Raw genomic sequence first — 24571 nt, forward strand, 5'->3', positions numbered from 1 at the left:
AAAAGTAAAATGTGATACAACTGTACAGATGTCCTAAAGAATGATAAAAATATAAATATAAAACAATAATACAGCCTTTTCTCTGAGTTTATAGAATATATTTTCATACTTCCTGAGATATTATTTCAATTTACAAATTGGAATATTATGTAGCAAATAAGCCTTTTACGAAAACATTGACTACTAAAATTTAAATGAAAATGCACTGGGGCTTGGATTTCTACTTTCTTCTTTCCAATTCTGTAAAATCAACAGTCCTGAAATTTAGTTTAAGACCTATTAATTTGGCTCCGAACTGCAAAATGGCCTTTAAATTTATTTGGCAATGCTTAAAATAATAAAATTAACTATACAATTAAACAAAAGATGGATTTACTTTTAAAACAGGCACACTGTATCTGAAAATAATTTCTAAAGGATTCAGATAGGCAGTAAAAGCTTTTGGGCATCTGGATTCAATTTCCTTTCTATATGTATGAAAACAAAATAGATTTTTTTCAGCGTATATATTTTTATATCTCCTTATCATAGTCATTCATTCTGAGATATCTGTTTTTTGTTCACCTTCAAGGATCACTTTTTACAAGTATAGATACACGTTTGCCTTGTTAGACCATTCTTGACACGGGAAGAACATACTTCCACATTAAAGCTATTGGTATCATTCTTTGGAAGTGGAAAGTATTACTCTTTTTAAAATGGAATGTGAAACATATGGAATTATAAGCTAATATTCTACCATTATTTTAAAATTCAATATCTAACCACAAGAAATAGTGAGTTTATTCTACAATAACAGGAATGCCATATTCAAACTAATTGCAATAGTTTAAAAATATTATTTCACGGATTTATGAAATATCTATCTTGCGATATTTATATATTGTATGAAAGTATAGGAAGCATATACCACATTGTTCTGTAACAGTCACTTATAATCTGTTTCTCTATTAAAAACTATTGTGTGCAATATTACTTTCTAGACTTTTATATGAAACGAAATAGAGGGCTTCTATTGCTTAAATTTGATTATGTTTGATTCTTAAAATTAAAATATCTGCATCATCAATTTATGACATTTTTTTCCTTCCTAATGTTGTTTCCCCCAACTGCACGGTCCACCTTTTTTCGGATTAAACAAGTGTTGATCCATTGGTTGCGACAGGAACTGACTGACTTGTTTTATCGCCCTAATCTGACATTGTGGGTTGAGAGAGAGAGTGATTGGCCCAAAGTCATCCTGCTGGTTTACACACTTAAGGCTGGACTAGAACTCAGTCTTTTGGTTTTTATCTTGGTGCCTCAAGCACTAGACCAAACTGACTTTCACTTTTACTTGAGTTAACATACATGTCTGTTCTTATGGTATTCTCACAATAATGTTCAATGACATCAAAGAAGAATCTCTTTCATATTACAGCTATACTTTTTGAAACATCATGTTAACATTAACTTTCTTAACTGTACATTTATTTTATTAGGAATGGACCTAGGCAGCCTTATACAACCCTGAATATTTAAAAAGTGAGTGCGTATTTGGTAAGTGCAATGCAGATTTATTATCCATGGTTAAGAGAACTGAAGACAACTACAGTTTTTAAACAAAGTTATTTGAACTGGCAAACAACTGTTTATTATCTACATGTGCTTCAAAATGAGTGATCCAATATATATGAAATGTATAAGAAAATTTTGACAAATTAGAACTGTTGTTTTGAACCACTGAATTTAAACTTGAATTTCACAAGTTATTTTTTTTTCATTTAATTAGAATGCATACTTGTGGGAAACAGGACAGGGTGGAGAAATATTCATTGATGGTTCAATCAACTTTTAAAATGTACACAGAATGTACAGTTAAAATGTACATAGCGTCTGTAGTGAAGACCTAATCTATTAAAACTTGATAACAGGTAACTAGATGCTTTACTTTCAATTTTAGGAAGAGGCATACATATATTCTTACGTGCATATTGCATTTGGTATTTACATTTCAGTAGTCAAAGAGTTTACTCATCCTTGTTTCTCTGAGATATGATCCAACAATACTAATTCAAGTCTCCTTGACTAAAAAATTTATACTGTTTAGAAATTATGCCGAAAGTTAAGATGCCAAAAAAAACATTTGCCCTTGTTACAATACTGTATCACCTTTCTACATGTACGGTATGCTTGATTTGAGGGCCAGGAATTCATTTGTTATATCTGTAGATAAAACTGCATAAATTTTAAAAAAATCTGAGATTGAATTTGAAAGGAAAATTTTCTTCACCATTCATTAACTTAAGATTTGAAAAATGAGTGCAATTCAATTCAGACTCACAGAGTAAATCCCCTGGAAATTACTTCAGTTTCTTGAATGAGTCGCAATGCTTTCCTCACAAGGTTAGTGAAGGCGCGGCAATTAACCACTATATCTTCTAGTTGGAGATGACATTGCTTAAGAGACATTTGCAACTTTGCACTCCGTGTTATATCCAAACCTCGCATAGTTAGGTAAACCAAGAAAAGTGCTCCCAAAATTAATCCAAGGAATCCACTCCATAAAGAAGCAGTTGTCACCAGTGTGCTGATGAAGAGAAATAATAATGTAATGTCCCTGCCAAAAAAAAGCACAAGAGATATTTAAGTATGGCTTGATTTTCAAAGTTCTGTTGCTTATTTTTACAATTAGTGATCTAAGATTATATTTTTAAAGCAAAATTCACACACAGAAACATAGATATGAGGATATTACATTCTCCTCAATGTTTCTACTTGGTCTTTTTGTGTGACAGATATTCCTTTTCAAAATCTTTAAAAATTGTGTCCTGAATACCATTCCATTCCATTAGTCATATAGATATGCCACTTACCCCCCCCCCCCGAGGGAAACTAAAGTAGGATGAAACAGCATTCTCCGCAAAAGGACTTACTCTGACCAATTTACTTGAGAGTACGATAGTCCTTCGGAATTGGGCGGCATATAAATATATTTAATAAAATAAATTTAATAAATAAATATTTAAATAGTAAGCACCCATTGATTTCCTTGTGTTTCCAGCTGAGCAGAAGTGTCTCTTATGACCTATTTTATAAGGAAAAGTTAAAAACTCTTCAGCATTCCAAGGATTTCTTCCAAAGTTTCCACTTCAGTTTACACTTGATAAGAAGTGCTAAACAATCCTTCACCAACACAGAAGCAATTTATTCACTTTTACCTAAGAGTAAGGGCTATTTAACTCAATGTGCCTTACTAAAAAGCATAAATATGCTTACATATGCAAATATTTCTGTATGAGAAAAAATTTATAGTAATTTTTTTGCCTAACTCTTCTTTGGAGTGAAAATTTTGGGTAGAACACATATACACATACATGTTCAGATGTGTTCATATATATGCTGTTGGGAGAAAAAAAAATGTTCTCCAGGAGTTAGGAATCACAAAAAGAGAAAAGTTAGGTAGTAATTGGAATTTTAATGTTTCTAATTCTTTTTCAGGAAAGGATGTCATAAATTCAGGGTCATTTGCCTGTTGGGAAAATATGATAAAGCAAAACATACTCCTGCAAATTAGCAAGGAGTACATAGAGATGTAGCCAATACCAAAGTTATGAGATAGAATCTCATGAGATAGAACTAAGAGAGAAAACAAACTAAATAATACTTCTATTCATTTAGAAGTGCAATTACACTTCTTCTAACAATATACATTATATATTCACATAACATGTATGTAGCTCAAGTGAATACCATATATTAGGAGTTGCTAGGGAGCACAGTGTTGGAAGATGTCCATGTTCCTGCTGTTTGAGCTGTCCTGCAGACAGGATACTAGGATCAAATAGTTCAATCAGTTCGACATCCTCCTGTAGCAGAACTTCCTGTTGCAGGATGGTGCACAGTGCCTCTGAACGAAAACCAACATCCTTAAAGCAGAGGGAAGAGAAAAACATATCAACCATCACGTTCATGCACAAAAGCAAGCATTAAACTTAAAACATTTGTAATTCTGGTTTTATTACATACTACCAGTGCCACCAATGTAAGTTTAATTTACCCATCGCTCATAATCTTCTCCTAGAGTGTTTATAAGTTTAAATTTTGCACAGAAGAATGGGAGGAAAGAAGAAAAAGTAAGCAACATGCAGTTGCCTGCTGTGTTGAGGAAAACTGAGAGGCCTATGAGTTCCTGAAAGCAAATATTTAAAGTATCTGACTGACTAGTTAAAGACAGAGAATATGGATGCTAGAAAGAAAAATGCCAGCTTGGTATACCTCCTGCTTTTAGGCTCTGCCCCTAGTGTAGCAATACTGTATCAGGAGCCACAAATATTTGTATCAAAGATTATAGCAGCTCTGGACCTACTCAGCCTGTCTGTGGGTTTTCATTTGTTACAAATGAAATAAATAGATCCTTATTTTCAAGGATCTAGACTTCAAAAGAGATGCACATGATTATGTACCCAGCAATAACCCTATAGCATTTTCTCTTAACAGTGCTTGCTTCATCAATTGGTAATATTCCAGAGTGGGAAAGAATAACTGAGGCAAGAGACAGCAATATGTATATAAGTGATTATTTGAAATAGGACTGAGAACCAATTGCCAGCAAGCTGTTCTTTTAACATCAATTTTTGGATGAAATATGATTTGCAAGATGTTTACATGAAAATCTGTTTTACTATTAATACCATATTTATTTTGAAAATAAAAATAAAAGCTACAAAAATTAAAAGATATACTTATTAGTAGCTTCATTTGTAAGAGTACTTATGTTCCTAATACATATAAAAATGATTCTTAAACAGTTAAGACAGTTAAGCTTTAGTTCCCTCCCATCTAGATTACCTTCTATTTAGATTTAAACACCAAACATTTCAGTTTGAAAACTATGTAATATCAAGAAATGCTGAATAAAAATGGGAAAATATTTAATAAGGAAATTAAATATAAAAATATTAAGGAAAATGGATGAATTGTTTGAAAGGAAAGTGAGCTGGTAATAACAGGTGCTTACCAATTGATGAAGTATATCATGCCTTTTCTTATATAGGGAAAAAGGAAGCCAGCTTTTTAATCTCTCAGCTAGGTTTGACAGGATGTCTTTCTGCAAAGAATTAAAAACTGTCTGAAGTCTTAAATATATAAACAGTCTTGATTACTTTCATCTGAACATTATTTGCATTCAAACCAAGTTCAAAGAAACCATACTATAAAACAAGCAGGCCATAACATTAGAGATCAGTGTATGGATTGTTAGCAGCACACCAAGTTAATGTATACCAAATCAAATAATTTTTAAAATCATAAACAGAGTACTGAAAGTGGTTTTTATAAATTATTACACAAAAAAACTAATATATTATCCAAGCACTTTAATAAATCTGCTTTACAATTCAAAGTCACCCAGCATCTTTAATGCATAAAATCTTTTTCTAGAATGGTGTATCAAGTAGTTAGCACTTGAAAATACAGGAAGCCAATATTTTTTCAATATATACTAATAATGATTATCCCCTTATTAAGTTGTTTATGTATCTTGGAATGACATCCTTAGATATAATTAAAATTGAAAGGATAACGACAAGTATTCTATTTATGCATACACAAAGATACATGCATCATGTCTCCCAATCACTCTCTTTGGAAAAGAACACCTCTTGTCTTCTGCCTGAGACAAGTTGCACTGATGCACATTAATTGTATGTCTATTTTATGGAGAGCTTGTCCATACCATACATAAATGTCCTTGTAACCACAATCACCACCACACTTCTGAAGGATTTATGTTCAACACCCATCACAAAGTATTCCAAACCTTTGCAAATAATCAAAAACCATGAACAGTTTGTGCAACTTTGTATCTTGTAATGTTTAGAAAACATTGACCGCAGATTCACAATCTTCACCATCACAGGGGCCAGGTAACAATATCTTAAGTCCCCAAGATGCAAAACTGCAGGGCCTCAAACCTTCATCATCATCTCTCAGTAAGTGCATTGTTCAATTTTGCCTGCTAAATTCATATGTAGATATGCTGCTGAAAGGGGGGAACAGACCTTGCTCTCTCTCATCAGTTCTGTGACTCCACTATCAATCTTAGAGCCCAGATTCCCAAAATAACACTACCCAATGTCAGATACAAAATTAATCCATTTAAAGGAATGTATCAATGAGACCCTACAGAAAAGTTTCATCTGTCCCACTACTTCCTCTGCTAGTGCTTTTACCTCTTTGGTCAATCAACAGGATGGCTTATGTGCAATGTATGATTTATTAGATTTATATCCCGCCTTTTGCTCAAGAACTCATGGAAACATACATATCATTCTTAATCTATTTTTTCCTCATAATAAATGAGTTAGGTTGGGCTATGAGATAGTATCTAGCTCAAAGTTATGCAATAAACATTTGTGCCAGATTGCCAGGAGGAGGACTTAATTTGGGTCCCCCTGGTGCTAGTCCAACAGGTAGAATCCATTCCACTGTAGGCATATCCCATTGGGAGGCTTTGACAAATATTTTTAAAAATAATTCCTAATTTTGCTACTTTAACCATAACCAACACATCTTATAAAGAAGGGATGTGATCACATGTAGTTGCCCCTGATTTTTGCTATCTTGCACTTACCCAAACAGTCAGAAATATTGTTCTTTCTACTGTAAATAAATCCCAAGAGTAGACAGATAGCAAAGATTTTTATAACTTCCTATAGGAAGTTAAATCACTTGCAATTTAAAGAAAAGTTGAAATTTAAAGAAAACGGTACCCAGTGCTCTGGGCAGGATCTGGTACGCCTGTACTGAGGCGTACCGCCTGCAACCCACCACTGGCTTAACTAAACCTGTTATCTATAATTAGGAACGGAATGTAAGATTAACATTATTCAATATTTGGTTAAATGAAACACTGTATTAGAGAATATATCAAGATCGACTTTTTTTTTTTTGCCATACATGTTGCCATACAATTCTATAAGCAACAAATCACTTAGGGAGAAGAGGCCTAAAAAAAAAGAGGGGAGATGAGTAATAGTAGTTCCAGATAAGAAAAGAAAGAAATGAACAGCTGGGCAAATCTAGCAATCACCAAGAAAAATGAGGGAATTTCGGGAAAAGAACCTGATGCTTTTAGATTCAGAAGGGAGAAGAAACTGACTGGTGGTTCCCAAATTGAAGAGAACTGTTACGTCAACATAGGGCACATCTTTTCTAAAGCAACTCTTCACCTATTAAGGTAGGAGGGAAAAGCCTAGTATGTGTAATTAAGAACACTGGCCTACATAAATGCTTTGTTTACAGATGATATAGTACACAGGTCTATGTGCACACAAGCATATGAGATTAAGAGTGCTTTCAATAAAGGAACTCATCTTGCTTAGCCCTGTTGGGAAATGTTCTGATAAGTAGGCCTAATTCTGAATGAGAGTTAAATGTCTAAGATCTGATATTTGTCCCGAGGAGCATGGTAACAGAGAATTAAATCTAAAAATATAATTAATTTTTGGAAAGTTTGACTAATTTGAACTAGTTTGGAGCAAAAAAATACAGGTAATCCTCGACTTAGAATCATTCATTCAGTAACCTTTCAAAGCTGTGGTGGTGCTGAATGAAGGGATTTATAATCAGTTCCTAAAGTTACAGTTGTTCCAATACCCCTGCAGTTATCATCTGGGTGCTTGGCAACCCATCTGCACTTAGGATTCATTGCCAAATGCTCTATGACCATTTAATCAGTACTTCCAATCTTCCCAGCTGGCTTCCCCAAATAGTCAATGGGGAACCTGTTGCCTGGTGAGAGGACTCCCTTTTGTCTCTTGAGGCTAGCTGAAATCCAAGCTGGGCTTTGGCTCAGGGTGTTTTCAACTAGCCCCCAGATCAAGAGGCTTCCCTCTCAAGCACTGGGGGCTGACTGAAAATGATCCAGGCTAAAATCCAAGCAGGATTTTCAACTCTGTATCTTTTTAAATTTGTATTTGTATTTATTTCTACTTTCTCTTCAAAATTATAAGTAATAGAGTCATTGAAAAAAGTTTTGGGAGAACCAGGAAAAGAAATAAAAACAGACAATCAGACAAATTTGTGAGTGCCAACATTTGTCACACTATACTTTCTATTTTTGCTTTTTAAGAATGGGGAGGCAGCTGAAGTGATGCATGGTGGTAGTACAGTAGTAGGTGCCATCATCAAGATATACAGGCCCAGGATTCCCAGAAAGATTGGTTTATTCCAGAATTTCAATAGAAAATATATTTGTTTGTTTTTCTGGTATATTAAAAACAAATGAGGGCCTTCACATTTGTTTGCAATTGTCTATCTTGAAAGGAAACCGCAGTTTCATTTTTCAGCAATACAGAAAAAAGGCATCATTTTAACTATACCTGTATTAAGGAGAAACAAAAGTGGTATAATATAGTATTTTTAGACAATATATTATGTTCCTCACAGAAGAATTTAGAAATTATGCAAAATCCTTCTTTTTAAGATATGGCCAGTTGCAACTCTTTTTTTTAATTATTTCTGTATTTTTTAGATTTAGATTTTTTAAAAATCTTGCCTTTATTATTTTTATAAATAACTCAAGGAACATAACCCAATACTCCTTCCACCTCCTATTTTCCTCACAACCACCACCTTCTGAGATGAGTTTGGTTGAGATGGTGGGGCTGGCCCAGAGTCACCCAGCTGGAGTTCAAGCCTAAAGTGGGATAAGATCTCTGTTTCTACTTGGTATCTTAACAACTACCGTATATACCCGAGTATAGGCCGACCCGAATATAAGCCGAGGCACCTAATTTTACCACAAAAAACTGGAAAAGTTATTGACTCGAGTATAAGCCTAGGGTGGGAAATGCAGCAGCTACCGGTAAATTTCAAAAATAAAAATAGATACCAATAATGTTTTTGAATATTTATTTCAAAGAAAAACAGTAAACTAGCGGTGTATTCAATGAAATACTTCACTCACCTCATGATGCTGATGTCCCGCTGTGATGATGATGTCCCGTGCAGCCGCGGGAGCGATGTCCCGCCTCCTATGACACACGGCACAGTGATTCCTATCATTGGATCACTGTACCAGAGGAGGTGGGACATCGCTATGTGGCTGCTTGCCATAACAAGGAGGAGGTGGGACATCGTTGCAGAGCGGCAGGAGGGGGAGAAAGGGGAATCGTAAGACAGCCCTGCATTACATTAGAACGTGAGGAGGGGGGATGGTGCGGTGCGCGCTGCGCGGCAAACTAACACAGAGGGAGGGGAAACTCATAGGGGCACTGGGCCATTCACGAGTGTCACCCAGCGGCATGGCCCCGCCCCTTTTTCTCCTCCATTTCGGGCAAATTTTTCACTGACTCGAGTATAAGCCGAGGCGGCTTTTTTCAGCCCAAAAAGTGGGCTGAAAAACTAGGCTTATACTCGAGTATATACAGTAAACTGAATTGATTCTCTTCTTTTTGTGCAATCCATCAGAGTTTTCATCATCTCATCTTATCTCTGCTAAAATGAACAAACCTTGTTTTACTCCAAATATTTATTTTAAATTGAAAGCCTTCAGACTGAACTTGATGTAAACAATAAGCTTATTTTTAACTACAGGAAAATAACAGGGAATTAGATTCCAGATTTCTGATCTATAGTCTCACAAGATAAGTATAGTTGCTATTTTGCTTAAAACAAAAACAGCAACCTGCAGGGGTTGTATTATCCATGGGAACTTCTGTTTTGGAACTGTAATGCTAGAACCCAGGAAAAAAAATACCTGAAATTAAGAACCAGTAATTTTGTGGGTAATTTTGTACCATGAAGATACCTTACCTATGTGGCAAACCCATGTAGACTCCAGTTCTGCTTGCATTGTATTGTATCGCCAACCAGAGAATAAATTGCAAACAAAGCTTAGGATCCATGAATTCCAATATCAATATATTGGAGATTACCACTGATCAATCATTCTCAAAAAAGCAATCACATAAATGAGCCTAATAATTAAGAGTTCTTTAGAACCTTCAGTTGGAGTTTCTACGTTTTTTCTTTTCCAGAAACATCATTTCCTTTTCCTCATTCTACACAAATGCATTCCAATCTAATTAATGATTCCAATCTTACTAATCATGGTCATTTCATTAAAACTTTGATACCTGAGATTTCTTATTTTCCACATATCCATACATCCTTTTCTTTCCTTTATTTTTGGACTATAGGCCTTAAGGCAATGAAAATAGCACTTTGGTAATAGTCGAATTAGAACAAAAAATTATGAAAATTGGTAGAACTGCTTTTATTTTATAATAGTCCATATTTCTCTTTCATCCACAAAATGCATCCTTTGGGGGTTCAAATCACTGATCTCTTTTATTTTGGCTTCTGCCAAAGAAGAAAACATTCCTTAATTCTATCTGCTAGATGAGACTGAGCTCTTTTGGAACAACTGAAAGCATTGTAACACAATATTAAGGTCTAATAACATGGATAAGGCAATTAAAAAGTAGCAAGGGTCTTCCCAATTATCACAACTACCCCAAAACGCAGCAGGCAAAGATATAATGTCTATTAGCTGACTTTAGTAGCTCCTTAAAACCTAAAATTCTAAACAACTGGCATAATAGATCTAAAAACAAAGGTATTAGCCAACAAATACACAATGTTGCCAACAGCATTTACATGCAAACATGGAACAAGTCCTGTAAAGACAATGCATTTTTAAATAGATACCTGTTATCAAAATTTTCACAGATTATATAGTGTATAACACCACCTACCTACCTCCTGAATAAAACTTACATCCATATCTTTTGGTCCCTCTTTGGATGCGCATTCTTCTGACTTCTGCAACAATGGTGAGCATATTTCAAAATCAGTATGTCCCAGATCCTGTAAGTACTGATAAAGGGGTGAATTCTAAAAAGAAATTAAAAAAAGAAAGAAAGAAGTAGCTTGTTTATAAAGAAGAACTGGAAATAATGATTATAGTTTACTGAACTACTTCAAAAGATTAGATGAAAACAATGCATCTCAGAAACAAAAATCTCAAGAAATGACACTGAGGAGGCTACTTTAAAAGTCAACTGCATGTTTTGCTATACAACAGCAGCATTGCAGAAACATGAAGGGATTCCAACTTAAGTATAAGAAAAACTGTTCTCTATTGGAACTACAGGTAGTCTGCAACTTATGACAATTAGGACCAGAACATCCATCACTAAGCAATGTAGCTGTTGAGTTGCACCCAGTTTTATGACTTCCCCCCCAAAAAGTCATTAGGCAACCCACATGGATATTAAGTGAATTCAGTTTACCCTGACTTTGTTTGTTAGAAGCCTCTGGAAAGGTCTCAAATGGTAGTCACGTGACTCTGGGAGGCTGCAACTGTTGCAAATATATTATGGTTGCAAAGTGCTTGAATTTTGATGATGTGACTGTAGAAATGCTGTAGTGGACCAGTTACAACTTTTGAAGGGTCATAAGTTGAGGACTTACCTGTAGACCTATTTTTGGGAGGAGGAGTTCCTCCGATGAGATTGAGAAGTGCATAGAACTTTGGAAAGGCTTTCTTAAGTACAAAAGAGAGGCGGGGAAAAATTAGGCAGGACATTTATGACTTTGTCAGCCTGTCCGGGTAAACCAAACTAAGTGAGTTAAATCTACTTTATTGTAAAGCTACATTAATAGAATCTTGTAAGTTTGAAAGTAAAAAATTTCCCACTGCCACATTTAACTGCTTGATCCATTAGGGCAAGTCCTTCCTAATTTTTTTTCTCTAACCATTAAAGCCATTGGGGGTTCATGCTCTCTCGTCTGTTTCCTAGGCAGCATCTTTTCCCTCCTTTCCCCGAGTTCATTCCCATGGTCTATTTTTCTAGTTACTAGCAGTTTCTAGCTACTATTTAGTTGATATTAAAAGTACATACCCCATACAACATATACTTAATCTTCATACTAGTTACTGCTTTTCATATATTTCATCATGGCAACAGAATAATGGATAATTGCCAAAGCCCTCAGTTAGCATTCCATATTATACTTCACTGAATTAGTCTAGCAATAGAATACTCATTAAATATACAAGATAAAAATCTATAAAAATATTTTTATAGTAAGATGCTGTAGCCAATTGTTTTTTTTTTGTTTTAGGTTTTTTTATACTATATTATAATATCATGAATAAAGACTAAATATTTCCTAAATAAACTGAAATAATCATTGAACTACAATGCCAAAATAAAAGTTAGCAGGTAAGAAAGAATAAGCATACAAAAGATTATAAAAAAGGCATTTAAAGAAAATCATAAAGTTTACTATTGCTTTTTTCACATTACCATCCCTTTATTTAACATACTGAATGCATTCCATAAAAAAGATAAACTTATTTTTTAAAAAGAATTAATTTGAAACTAAAATATAAACACGAACAGTCATCAAATGTATTATCATAACTCCTATATTTAAGGCATACCAAGAACATTTCTGCTGATGCAAGGTAAAGGAAATGACTAAGACTTTCTCCATTAGGTCCTCCCTACTCCACCCTAATTTATCTCCTGCATACCTAACCTTTTTATTAATGCTTAATTACATAAATTTACAAACTGCTACATATTAAAAGACCATTACATCCTTGTTTAAAGCCACAGTAAAGATGGATCAAAAGTTAGAAGTTAAAGAACATTCTTCAAGAATTACCTTCACCTGTCTTGTGAGACATATTTTAATTGCTAAAATAAATGCAGCTGAAAGTTTATGATAAAACACATGTCCAGAAGACTTACAGGCAAAATGAATCTTGTCTCCTGGAAAATATGATTCCACCTTTCTCTTAAATACACTTCCAGGGCATCCGAGAGAATTTCTTTCACCTCCCCATTTCTTTCTACTTGTCTTTCCAGGATGACTGGAGCAGAAAAATCTGAAGTATAAATCAGAGAAACTGCACCAATACTTTCATCCAAGTACATTTTTGTGGCATCGAAGCAGAAGCAGCCAGAAGCAGCTCACTAAGATGTTTCTTCTGTTCCTGTGCAATAGGAGGAACCCAGCATCAGCTGATAAGATATGAAAGGCTTTTAGAAAGCTGATGCTTAAAAGAAATGATGCACGTCAATAAAATCTTTTGCAGATCTTGCCAAGCAATTCTATTTAAAAGTCTTAGTCATACGTTCTTGGAGCATAATCATCTTGGTTTACTTATCAGCTAGCAAATGACTCAAATCTCATTTCAGATAAGTATGGGAGAAGCGGCACTGGACATTTATCTGTTACCATCAATGTGTGAAATTAAGCATTTTATAGAATGCCTAGGAAAGCTGTAAAATGCCAAAAAAATGGGAAAGTATCAGAGTATAAAATGCTGAATATTTCACATTTCCTAGGCATTCTATGCAATGCCAAAAGGCAAACCAGCAAAGTGTAAGATACTCTCACTAAAATGCCATTCTAGTCTTCCTTGTTGCAACAAGTAGCTCAATCCTTTTTTTTTTGGTAAGAAAGTCTTTTATTTTGCATTTCTTCTTTCATTTTCATATATGTCTTTTCAAGAAAGGGTTAGAAACTCTGACTCTTTTCACGACTATCTTTTCTTTACTTTGCCTAAATAGATCTTGCCATTCTGCATAATGCCTAGGTATTATCTACAATGCTTAGGAAAAGTACATAGTATATTAAAACAACACAGATACTCATATTTTGTCTAAAATGTCACACATTCTACAGATCTCCTAGGCATTCTATACAATGTCAGCTTTTCACACATTGCCGGAAACAAACAAACATACATACATACATACATACATACATACATACAATACAATAGCAGAGTTGGAAGGGACCTTGGAGGTCTTCTAGTCCAACCCCCTGCCTAGGCAGGAAACCCTATATCGTTTCAGACAAATGGCTATCCAACATCTTCATAAAGGCTTCCAGTGTTGGGGCATTCACAACTTCTGGGGGCAAGTGTTCCACTGATTAATTGTTCTGTCAGGAAATTTCTCCTCAGTTCTAAGTTGCTTCTCTCCTTGATTAGTTTCCACCCATTGCTTCTTGTTCTACCCTCAGGTGCCTTGGAGAATAGTTTGACTCCCTCTTCTTTGTGGCAACCCCTGAGATATTGGAACACTGCTATCATGTCTGCCCTGGTCCTTCTTTTCATTGAACTAGACATACCCAGTTCCTGAAACTGTTCTTCGTATGTTTTAGTCTCCAGTCCCCTAATCATCTTTGTTGCTCTTCTCTGCACTCTTTCTAGTCTCCACATATTTTCTACATCGTGGTGACCAAAACTGAATGCGGTAGTCCAAGTGTGGCCTTACCAAGGCATTATAAAGTGGTATTAACACTTCACGTGATCTTGATTCTATCCCTCTGTTTATGCAGCCTAGAACTGTGTTGACTTTTTTGGCAGCTGCTGCACACAGCTGGCTCATATCTAAATGGTTTTCCACTAGGATTCCAAGATCTCTCTCACAGTTACTACTATTGAGCAAGGTACCACCTATACTGTACCTGTGCATTTTGTTTTTCTTGCCTAAATGTAGAACCTTACTCTTTTCACCATTGAATTTCATTTTATTAGATAGTGCCCAATGTTCAAGTTTGTCAAGATCCTTCTGTATCTTAAGCCTGTCTTCTGGAGTATTGGCTATTCCTGCCAGCTTGGTGTCATCTGCAAATTTGATGAGTTCCCAATTTATTCCCTCATCCAAATCATTGTTGAAGATGTTGAAGAGTACTGGGTCTAAAACAGAGCCTTGGGGTACTCCACTGCATACTTCCCTCCATGTAGATGCAGTTCCATTGAGGACTACACGTTGAGTGCAGTTGGTTAGCCAGTTACACACTTCTACTTCATCTAGTAGTAGATTATAGTCTACCTTATCAAATGCCTTACTTAAATCTAAGTAAACTATATTGATGGAATTCCTCTGGTCCACTAATTTTGTCACTTTGTCAAAGAATGCAATAAAATTAGTCCGGCATGATCTGTTTTTAACAAACCCATGTTGGCTTTTGGCTATTACTTTGTTTATTTCTAGGTGTTTGCTAATTCGTTACTTGATTATCTTTTCCAGAATCTTTCCTGGTATTGAAGTCAGACTGATAGATCTATAGTTTCCTGGATCTATTTTTTTTCCTTTTTTGAAGATGGGAACCACATCAGCTCTTTTCCAGTCCTCTGGCAGTTCCCCGGTGCTCCGGGGTCTCTGAAAGATATAGTTCAGTGGTTCTGAGATCTCGTCTGCCAGTTCCTTCAGAACCCTAGGGTGTAATCCGTCCGATCCTGGTGATTTGAACTCATCTAGGGTAGACAGGTGCTCATTTACCATTTTCTTCCCTATTTCAATTTGTGTTCCTAATCTGATTTTTGTGGTGCTGTTTTTAATAAGTTGAACTGTTTTATCCCTTTGTGTAAAGACAGATGCAAAAAATGAGTTAAATAGTTCTGCTTTCTCCCTGTTGCTTGTCATCTTCTTACCACTTTCTCCCAGCAATGGACCAATTGTTTCCTTAACTTTTTTCTTGTTTTTAACATGTTGGAAGAAGCATTTTTTGCTATTTTTTACTTTTGTGGCAAGCCTTTCTTCATTGTAAGCCTTAGCTTTCCTTACTTCATCTTTACAGGCTCAGGCTATTTGCTGATATTCTGTCTTAGTTATGTCCCTCTCTTTCCACTTTTTATACTTATCTTTTTTGTCTTTCAATTTGTCTGAGAGTTCTTTATGCAGCCCTGCTGGTTTTTTGGGGGAGCTGTTATTTTTCTTCTTCATTGGTATTGTGCTAGACTGGGCTTTTGTAATCTCATTTTTAAAAATTTCCCAAGCTTGAGTTGTTTTCCCCTTCAGGATTCTCATCCATGGAATTCTTCCCAAGCTCTCTCTAAGTTTATTGAAATTAGCTCTGTTAAAAGTCCAAGACTCTAGTTTGACTTTGTTCTACTACTTGTGTTTGCATAATGTTGAATTCCAATATTGCATGGTCACTTGCTCCCAGGGTTCCTACTGCTTCAACACCTTCTATCATTTCCTCTCTGTTAGTGAGAATTAAGTCCGATAAGGCTGATCCCCTTGTTTCCTTCTCTACTTTTTGGGAAACAAAGTTGTCTGCTAGGTTCGTTAGGAACCTATTGAATCTTCCACTTGGTGCAGATTTTGTTTCCCATTTGATGTCAGAGTAGTTAAAATCTCCCATTACTATTGTGGTGTGCTTCCTACATACCTTAGTTAGCTGACTAGCAAAAAGTTCATCTACTTCTTCTGCTTGGTTGGGTGGCCTGTAGTATAGACCTATGGCAATGTCATTCCCCCCCCCCCACAACCTTTAATATTGACCCAAATGCATTCAAGATAGTTCTCATGGTTGTTGTGCATTATTTCTGTAGAGATGTAATTATTTCTTATATATAGTGCAACTCCACCTCCTCTTTTATTTGGTCTATTTCTTTTAAATAATTTAAATCCTTCTAGCTGTATGTTCCAATTGTGGGTTTCATCCCACCAAGTTTCTATAATGGTAACAATATCATATCTGCCCTCGTTTACTTGAATTTCTAATTCACCCTATTTATTCCTCATACTCTGTGCATTGGTGTATAGACATTTGAGTCCATTTTGATTGACTCTGTGTTTACTGTCTACATAACCTGTGTTATGCCTGACTGCCCCTATTTTCTTGCCACTTGTATGATTCGTGCACATGGTATGGCACTCACTATTAAATGCTTGGTTTTGCTTGACAGCAGGACTGATAATCTTACCCACACAAACATCTATGTTACATGTACCAATAACCCTATGAATTTTAGATTGCTGGGGACAGAAATATTCTGTATCAATTAATTCTTTGTCCCCACTGTTCAGTTTAAATGTTTATCCAGCAAATCTGTGAATTTAATGCGAAGTAACTCAGTCCCTTTTTGGATGGGTGCAAACCATCTCTTTCATACAGTTTTTTATTGGACTAGCTGCAGGCATCATGACTAATAAAACCAAAGCCTTCCCTTTTACACCACTCCTTTAGCCACACATTAAACTCTGCTACATGCTGGCCCTTCCCTTTTTGTTCCTTATATATTGGTAAAACCTCTGAAAAGATAAGCCTACAAGCCTACACTACTAAGTTCATACCCCAAGCTCTGGAAATCATTCTTCACAGAAAGTACATCTTTTTTGGACAGATTATTTGTGCCAAGATGTATAATAGCATCAACATCACAGTCCTTACTTGCATTCTTGACTATCTTAAGAATACGCCTCTTGTCTCTGCTGGCAGTAGCACCTGGCAGACACCTGACCTATTTTAAAACCTTCATATCCTTTCCTAAATTTACATCCCTTACGATTGAATCACCAACCAGAAGGTGACTTCTCTTTTTGCATACCTTGATCTCCTTGTGTGACTGATGTGTGATACCTGGGTCCCCATTTCGCCTTTCCAAAGAAAGTTCTTCATTTTGGACCATGATCCCCTGCTTATTTGAGTCATCATTATCACAACTACCTTGACCTGTCTCTTTAGTGTCCCCATTAAGGGCAGCAAGGGCACTATATTTGCTATGCTGGGTCACAGCAAAAGCTTTGTGTTTATGGTTCACAGCTCTCACCCTGCCAGATCCCACGGTTGTCCAGACTGCTCTTCTCCTGCAGGATCTTTGTGGTAGAGGGGGCTGATAGCGTGGCATCTCCATAGAGTGGAATGGCCGAATTGGGCACCTAATTTCTGCTTGGAGAGCACAGATTAGAGATTCTAGATAGGTAATCTGTCTAAGTAGACTAATAATTTGTTTACAAAGGGGACAGTATCCAAATTTGAAAAGAGTACTGCGAAAGACAGGTGCAAAACAGCTATTATTAAATAATTAAGCCGGTCATTTTGAAATAAAATAAATAATAAAATAATATATATGATCTAGGCAGTTCTAAATATCAACCTTTTTCTACCTATGTTACAAGTTCTATTGTTTTTATATAAGAGCCTTTCTCATAAGAGTCACCTGAAGAAACATTCAAAATCTCATTTTCAGAGTCAACAAAATAATTAAATACAAGATTTCAAGAACAAAAAACACACTTATCTCCAAAACTGCTTAATAACTGTGCTCCAAGAAATTATCTTGGTATTTAAAATTATCCTCAATAAATGAATAAATCATACAGATGTTGAAAACATACACAAAGAATAATAAATATTGTCACAAACCATGTTCTTTTCTAAAGACATAAGCATTTCAATTACGTGATTGTCCTGACTGGAGTCATAAATGGGGGTGATAAAGACTGAGATAGGAACTAGCTTTTCAGGTATTTATTATTTCCTTCCACTAGCATCACCAGAGATCAAAAAATTAACTAAGCTGCAGACCTCAAGTTAGTTATCAAGAGAGATAGGCATATAAAGTCAAATATAAATAAATATTTATGATGTTGGCAATATATTGCTCCAGTATGAGAGCCACTTAGATGAACCAACTACACAGCATGTGGACAAACTGTATCACAACTGAGGGTCCCCATATATTGCAATCCTGTTGTTGGAGCTGCCATGGGCTTCAGAATCCATATATTCATTTATGCCACAACAAAATAACGTTTGATCATCCAGAATGCAAAACTAAGTTTTCTGGAGCTCACATTTCCATCATTTACCACTTGTCTGCAAGTATAACTTTCAACTTTGCCTGCCAACTACACAGAGGAGAAAGCCTAGACCTTGCTTGCCCATCAGATCTGTGAGTGCAGCCTTGGGGATAGATCAAAATGACCCATTTTGGGAGGGGGGACTTTTGGCAGTCTTGCATTAGAGATGTCAAGGCCTGTATCTGTTTATTGTCATGCTTTTTTCATGCCCATTTCTCACTAGCAAGCTATCTGGATTGCTTTATCCTCTCCCCTTGGGTTGTTTTTCTTGGACATTACCTCTGACCTTCACAATGCTATTTAGTTGGTAGATGGTCTCTTCTGCTTTCTCTATGCTTCTGAAAGCATAGAGCATTGTTGGTCATTGAGCAAATTTTCCAAAATCACAGTTTGCCCAATTCAATCTTTATGGAAGATTGTAAAGCTGTATTTCTACAACTGGATGTAAAGCTTTAGTTGTCCTCTACCCATCACCCATTGTCAAACATAGAAGGAGGACAAATGTAAATTCAGAATAATTTACATTTACATCAGAATAATTTATAAATAAATTTACATCAGAATAATAACTGCTTCATTGTAATCTAGCAGCAAGACAATGGGCATGATCCTTTCTCTATGGATGAGTTTGTTATATAATAACTCAGTTCATTCTCCACTTGGATGAAGTCATTTCAGGCCAACAATGATTGCCACCTGCATTTTTTGATAAACAGTTCCAAGCCTTCTCTTCTTTCAGAGAATTTGTTTTGTCTAAGAATTATCAGGTTTCTCTGTGCCTCCTTAAAGAGCAACCAATCATGCCAAGGACTCTGACTTCATATCAGAAAGATCCTCTCTGACTATTGTTGGGGATCATGTCTTTGTACTGGATTTCAGTTTTCTATCCAACTGGATACGAAGTTGAATGTCCAGTTTATTGCACCTCTTTCTCTAACAGCACAAATTGAAATATATCCAGTTCTTCACTGTTCTCCTGGTCCTGGAACACAATTTTCCGTTCAAATGGGCAGGGGAAAATAATTCAGTGTAGAAGGCATTTTGACTGTCAACACAGGATGGATGGATTTGAATACTTGATCCACTGTAAAAATTATCCAGAAACTGAATATACTTGAGATATTATTACATTCAAATACCACATCTCCTTTAACAGTTCCATTTGTAACATCTTTATAAGTCCAAATTATCTGACTGGCAATCAAGGTCTTTCTACCTGCCAGAAGTTTTTAATTCTGAGGAATTAAAATATAGAAACATCCCCTTCCATATCATAAAATGGAGGGATTGAGGGAGGGGGAGTTAAATTTTTTCAGCTCCAGCCAAAGGAGAAATGAAAATGGAAGAGGTGGCACAGTATCCTCCAGCTACCCATTACCAGAAATAGGGAGGTGAGAAACATGTGACATATCTAGACTCATAGAGGGAAGGAAAAAGAAAATAGGAAAAATATTAGGGTTGAAACTCACAAAGAGCAACTGGTTACTAGACTAGAAAGAACCATTATACAAACTTCTCTCAGTTGCTTCTCAAGTCCTTTAAGAGACCTGCCAGAATATTCATTAACTCAGAAGGACAGGAGGAAAGGATTAGAATATTCTAACCTGGCCAAATTGTATCTGAGTGTCTTCCGCAGTGAAGCTGAATGCTGAATAAAGTTTGGAGAATTATGATTTACTATCAGCTGCTGTGAAGCTTGACAGGTAGTTTGCATAAATCTAATTTGCTAATTTTACACTTAATTTTCTGTGTTAACACTAATCAGAAGCATAAAACCCAGTTAAAATATTATAATAATTGGGATAAATACATCAAGAAAAATACTCAATAAATTACATCACAGCATAAAATGTATAACCTCAGAATCTTGAGTATATATACATTGAAAACCTGTTCATTAGCAATGTTATAAGCAACAATCCTAGCAAAGGTATTCTTCAAAAAGAAAAAATGTGCATGTCGGAAAAAAAATCCTATAACACTGAGAATGGTGTGAAAAACCATCAAATGTATTTTGCTTTTTAGTCTACATGTCAGTAGGGACCATTTCAAGTTTGCACATTTTTGCTCTCATCCTCAATAAATCCCTTCTCCATTTTTTAGTTAACTATAGTCACTTTTATAATCTGTTTTGGATGCTGAGACCATATCTTCTGAGGGAGATATTCTTATCAGGTAAGTTTTTTCCAGAATGAAGCTAAGCAATTTAATTGGATCTGCAGACCTATGTAAGTTCCCATAGTAGACCCTCTGGATATTTGGGCTGTACAAATACACATGCACTTTTAAAAAACCCAATAGTGTTCAATTACTAACAGTTTAATATCTGAATAGTACTATAAAATCATAATGATAGCTTCTTAAATCTATAAACCATTCAAACTGATATTAGAAGTTTCCAATGCTTTCCTTATGGCTACTTTTTCATGAATATGAGAAGAGCAAAGCAGAATGCTAAGTAACAATACAGTACAGTGGATACCTTGGTATTAAGTATTGAATTTAAGACAGAAGCCTTGTTGTACAAAAATAATTTGATGTGATTTGCAATTGTTTATTAACACTATATTTAGTTTTGGATGCAAAATTTAAATGTGCTCTTACATCCATATTTCAATAGTTAATGCTGACATAATTTTTTTTTCTCCTTAAAAGGTTTAAGTTAGCTAAACATTAGTGTTAACAGTCTCTAATCAATACTGTAGAAATACCACTATCAAAATAATAAATATATAATGTAATGCATTACTTATGCCTTAAGCTACATTCATTATCATAAACTACTTAGCAGCCATTTTAACAAGCTGCAGACTTGTGCTTCATCCAACTGTAGCTCAGCCAGCAGCCACTCTGTTATACTACCTTATTTTTATTGCAGCTGATCACTATACTGTAATGTCCCCCGCTCCTTTCTTTGCATTATGTATTTTGAATTGTAACGTTGAGAAAGAGATCATCTCACTAAGAGTCAATCTAGGCTTCTGCAGCATTAGTATATATTAATCACATAGTACTTGTTGCATTAATACTAATACAGAGGTGATATTTAATTTTTTTATTATTATTTTGTTCACATACAATTTAAAATTGATAGTATTTCCAAAGCAGAATTCAGTTACCGGTATATTCTTCTAGTGAGCTATATTATAGAGGGAATGTGGGAGAGAATAGTAGAAAAACTTTTGGCCTTATTACTAAGTTTTTGAAATTAATAGCTCATAGGGAGCTTTTATATACAGAGAATAGAATTTATAAACTAACTTAATTGAAATAATCATCTATTTTTATCAATTCTATCACTTCTATCCCATTGATTGGATTTGAATAGATCAGGCTAAAGATTCCCCTAATGTTTTCTAGCAAACCAATTAATATAGTTAGTTTTTGCATGTTTGTTGTGTCATTTTGGTTCCAGATTACAAACCATCTTGAGTCCCAGATAGTAACCAATACACAAAGTTTTATACAAATAAACAAAGGGGATATCACGTGGTAATTCATATATCATGAAGAAAGACCAGTTCACTAAAATGTGTCATAATAAAATGCTTAGCACTTATGCTTCCAGAGGATACTGTTTTGCTGAAAGCAAGTAGTATTACCTCGCTGCAAATACGCTTTATTTCTGGGAGATCTGGTGTGAAACCTTTCCTCCAATTGTTCTTAGGTTGCGATGGTACGTTCGCACTGTACTCAGTGAGACTTACTTCGAACTAGACATGAATAATCTGCTAGTCACACTTTGGTTCACACCAAACTTCTCCAACTCAATTAATACCACTATTCCTTCCCTTCGGAGACGAGGTTTCACCATCAGAGACATGGCTGGATACAACCGCCCTGGGAAATCTTCCTCCTCCGCCTCCGAGGGCCCTGCAAAGAGCTCCACCTGCCCTAGCCACGCGCCCGTTCTACGACGCCACCTCGTTTCGCCAACGGCACCGTCAGGGGGGGAAAAAAGTAGCCTCTCCATCTCTACCAACAGGCACCCAAAACCTCTCCACCGGCCCCTTCGGCTACGCTACGCACCTCAAACACCACTTCGTCGTCAAACTCCGGTGTCATCCTTCTCCGCCATCCGTTCCCCTCTCCTCAGGCACCATGGGAAAGCGAGTCCGCCGAGCTCGCCGTAATAATCCCCCCACCCCCCCGACAAAGCCCCACCGCGGCGGCCCAACAATTATGGCTACCCAATAGCCACTGCGGGGAGAAGGGGAGGAGAAGAATCTGTGGCGTTGCTGCGCAGATTGAACGGGCCTAGGAGGTCTAGCGGAGGAGGAGGGCGCCTGCACTGACGGCATCTTACCTGCAGGGGGCTCTGTGTTGCAACTCGCGCGGGGTAAATCAGGGAACTTCGCTTTTAGACGGCAAAGACCGTCAGAACTCGTTCGGTCCGTCAGTCTTCCTCTCTTCGCTGCGGGAATGTTATACAGGAACCGGAGCGACGGGCTGCGGTTTTCGGCGGACTTTACCCTGCTATGCAGCCACTGTGAGAGGGGTTGTTATGCATTAAAGGGGGACAAGGAGCGGTGCGAGGCAAAGCGCATGGAAGTGAGGCACCATGAGTTCAGCGGGTAAGTGCTCGGCGCGACGAGCGGGGCGCGAAGTTAAAAGCGCTGGGAACTTTTCTGGCCACCGCCACCGCCACAGATGTGGCGGGTCAAAGTGCAGATTTTAAAAATGCCCCGTGCCAGCTGTGCAAGAGGGACATAATGGGAGGAAATGGCTTCCCCTCCTCGGAGCCCTCTCCGCTTCTTGCTCCTGCCTGTTCCTTAAAGCTCCAACAGTGATGGGAGGTGGCTTAAGGGTCTACTTGCGAGAAACCCCAACTCGGGGTTGGAAGTGCGACTCTTTTTCCTTGCCTGGCGTTTGCCTTCATTTCTGAGTTCTTTGTTTCATTACCCAAACTATGTAACTTCACTTACCTAACTGCTACTTACCTAGTTTGTTGCCTAGTTTGAGTAATGAAATGTCTGCAAGAAAACAACCAAGCTCAGGGAACATCAAGGATTTCTTTGTTTTCTTATCTTTCCTGAGTCAGAGAGAAGCGGGGAAGATCAACTACCCTCGAAATAAAAGTTGCATGCCCTCTAAATTTATTTTATTTCTCAGCCCCTGTTCTTATCTGTTTGTGAGATCTGTGTTATTAAGTTTTCCTAGTGCGTGTTCTTCAGAGCGACAGCAGAGAGTGAAAAAACAATTCTTTCTGAACTGTTAAATATTATCTAATAAAAATTATTTCCCCCCCTCGCGATCTTATCAGTTGGGAAAACGAACTTTCGGCTGAACTACACTTTCGTTCGTTGTTGCCGGGATTGATGAGACCTATAGGCTAACACATCTGGAGGAAAGCTGAAATAAACAAACCCCCAATTTCCTGCCTTCTGTAGTTGGAAAAGAATCCATTTTTGCTCTGTGTTTTCTTTTTCTTTTCCCACCCTTTTTGGGTGTGCGGAGATCACCTTAAATAGATCCGGGAAGTACTGTATGAAAAAAAAAACTTTACACTTTTTTCCAGGCAAGAAGACTTAAGGATTGAAACTTTTATATGATATGTGTTGTATGTGTAAGAATTTAGATCACACTTATGTGTAGCTGTATTTTGTGCAGATATGTAAGGGAATGATTTAAGAGATCCTTTGTTGAAAAGTTACACAAGTATGTTGAGGCAATTGTTAAGGGCATTTTGATATTAATACTTTTTGTTGACATTTTGAACAGTGAATATGAAAGTAACTCTAAAGCTGTTAATTACAAATAAGAGTTCAGGAATGGATTTGAAATACACTAGTAAGAGTTTTGTGATTTAAACTTTGCTGTGCCACTCAAAAAAGATAATTGTTTATAATTGTTTTCTTATCTCTGCCTAAGTCATTGGCATGGTTTTTGCTATGTTACTTTCATGTGAATGCCATTGCTCTTGTCAGAGAAAACATTATTTCTGTTTCAAATGTGGGAATTCACAC

The 24571-nt window shown here is 36.4% G+C and overlaps 2 protein-coding genes across 5 annotated transcripts in view; one reads left to right on the forward strand and one right to left on the reverse strand.

Moving 5' to 3' along the window:
• The window catches only part of VEZT (vezatin, adherens junctions transmembrane protein), a 37208-nt gene extending 14437 nt beyond the window's left edge, over nt 1-22771 (reverse strand). For 3 of the 4 annotated variants that reach the window (XM_032221240.1, XM_032221239.1, XM_032221242.1), the window contains exons 1-5: nt 22635-22771; nt 10747-10881; nt 5000-5089; nt 3733-3908; nt 2324-2599 (exon numbers count right to left, since the gene is read on the reverse strand). In XM_032221240.1, coding sequence (XP_032077131.1) covers nt 2324-2599; nt 3733-3908; nt 5000-5089; nt 10747-10881; nt 22635-22670 — 713 coding nt within the window. In that variant the 5' untranslated portion in view covers nt 22671-22771. The remainder of the gene's footprint in view (nt 1-2323; nt 2600-3732; nt 3909-4999; nt 5090-10746; nt 10882-22634) is intronic. The other variant, XM_032221241.1, reaches the window with a different exon arrangement.
• A 68-nt stretch (nt 22772-22839) lies between these two features.
• FGD6 (FYVE, RhoGEF and PH domain containing 6) overlaps nt 22840-24571 on the forward strand; it is a 59066-nt gene continuing 57334 nt past the window's right edge. Inside the window, exon 1 of the mRNA XM_032221238.1 lies at nt 22840-23179. Within this exon, the coding sequence (XP_032077129.1) occupies nt 23167-23179 (13 nt within the window). The 5' untranslated portion in view covers nt 22840-23166. The remainder of the gene's footprint in view (nt 23180-24571) is intronic.

This window comes from Thamnophis elegans, chromosome 7, assembly GCF_009769535.1.
Source record: "Thamnophis elegans isolate rThaEle1 chromosome 7, rThaEle1.pri, whole genome shotgun sequence".
NCBI lineage: Eukaryota > Metazoa > Chordata > Lepidosauria > Squamata > Colubridae > Thamnophis > Thamnophis elegans.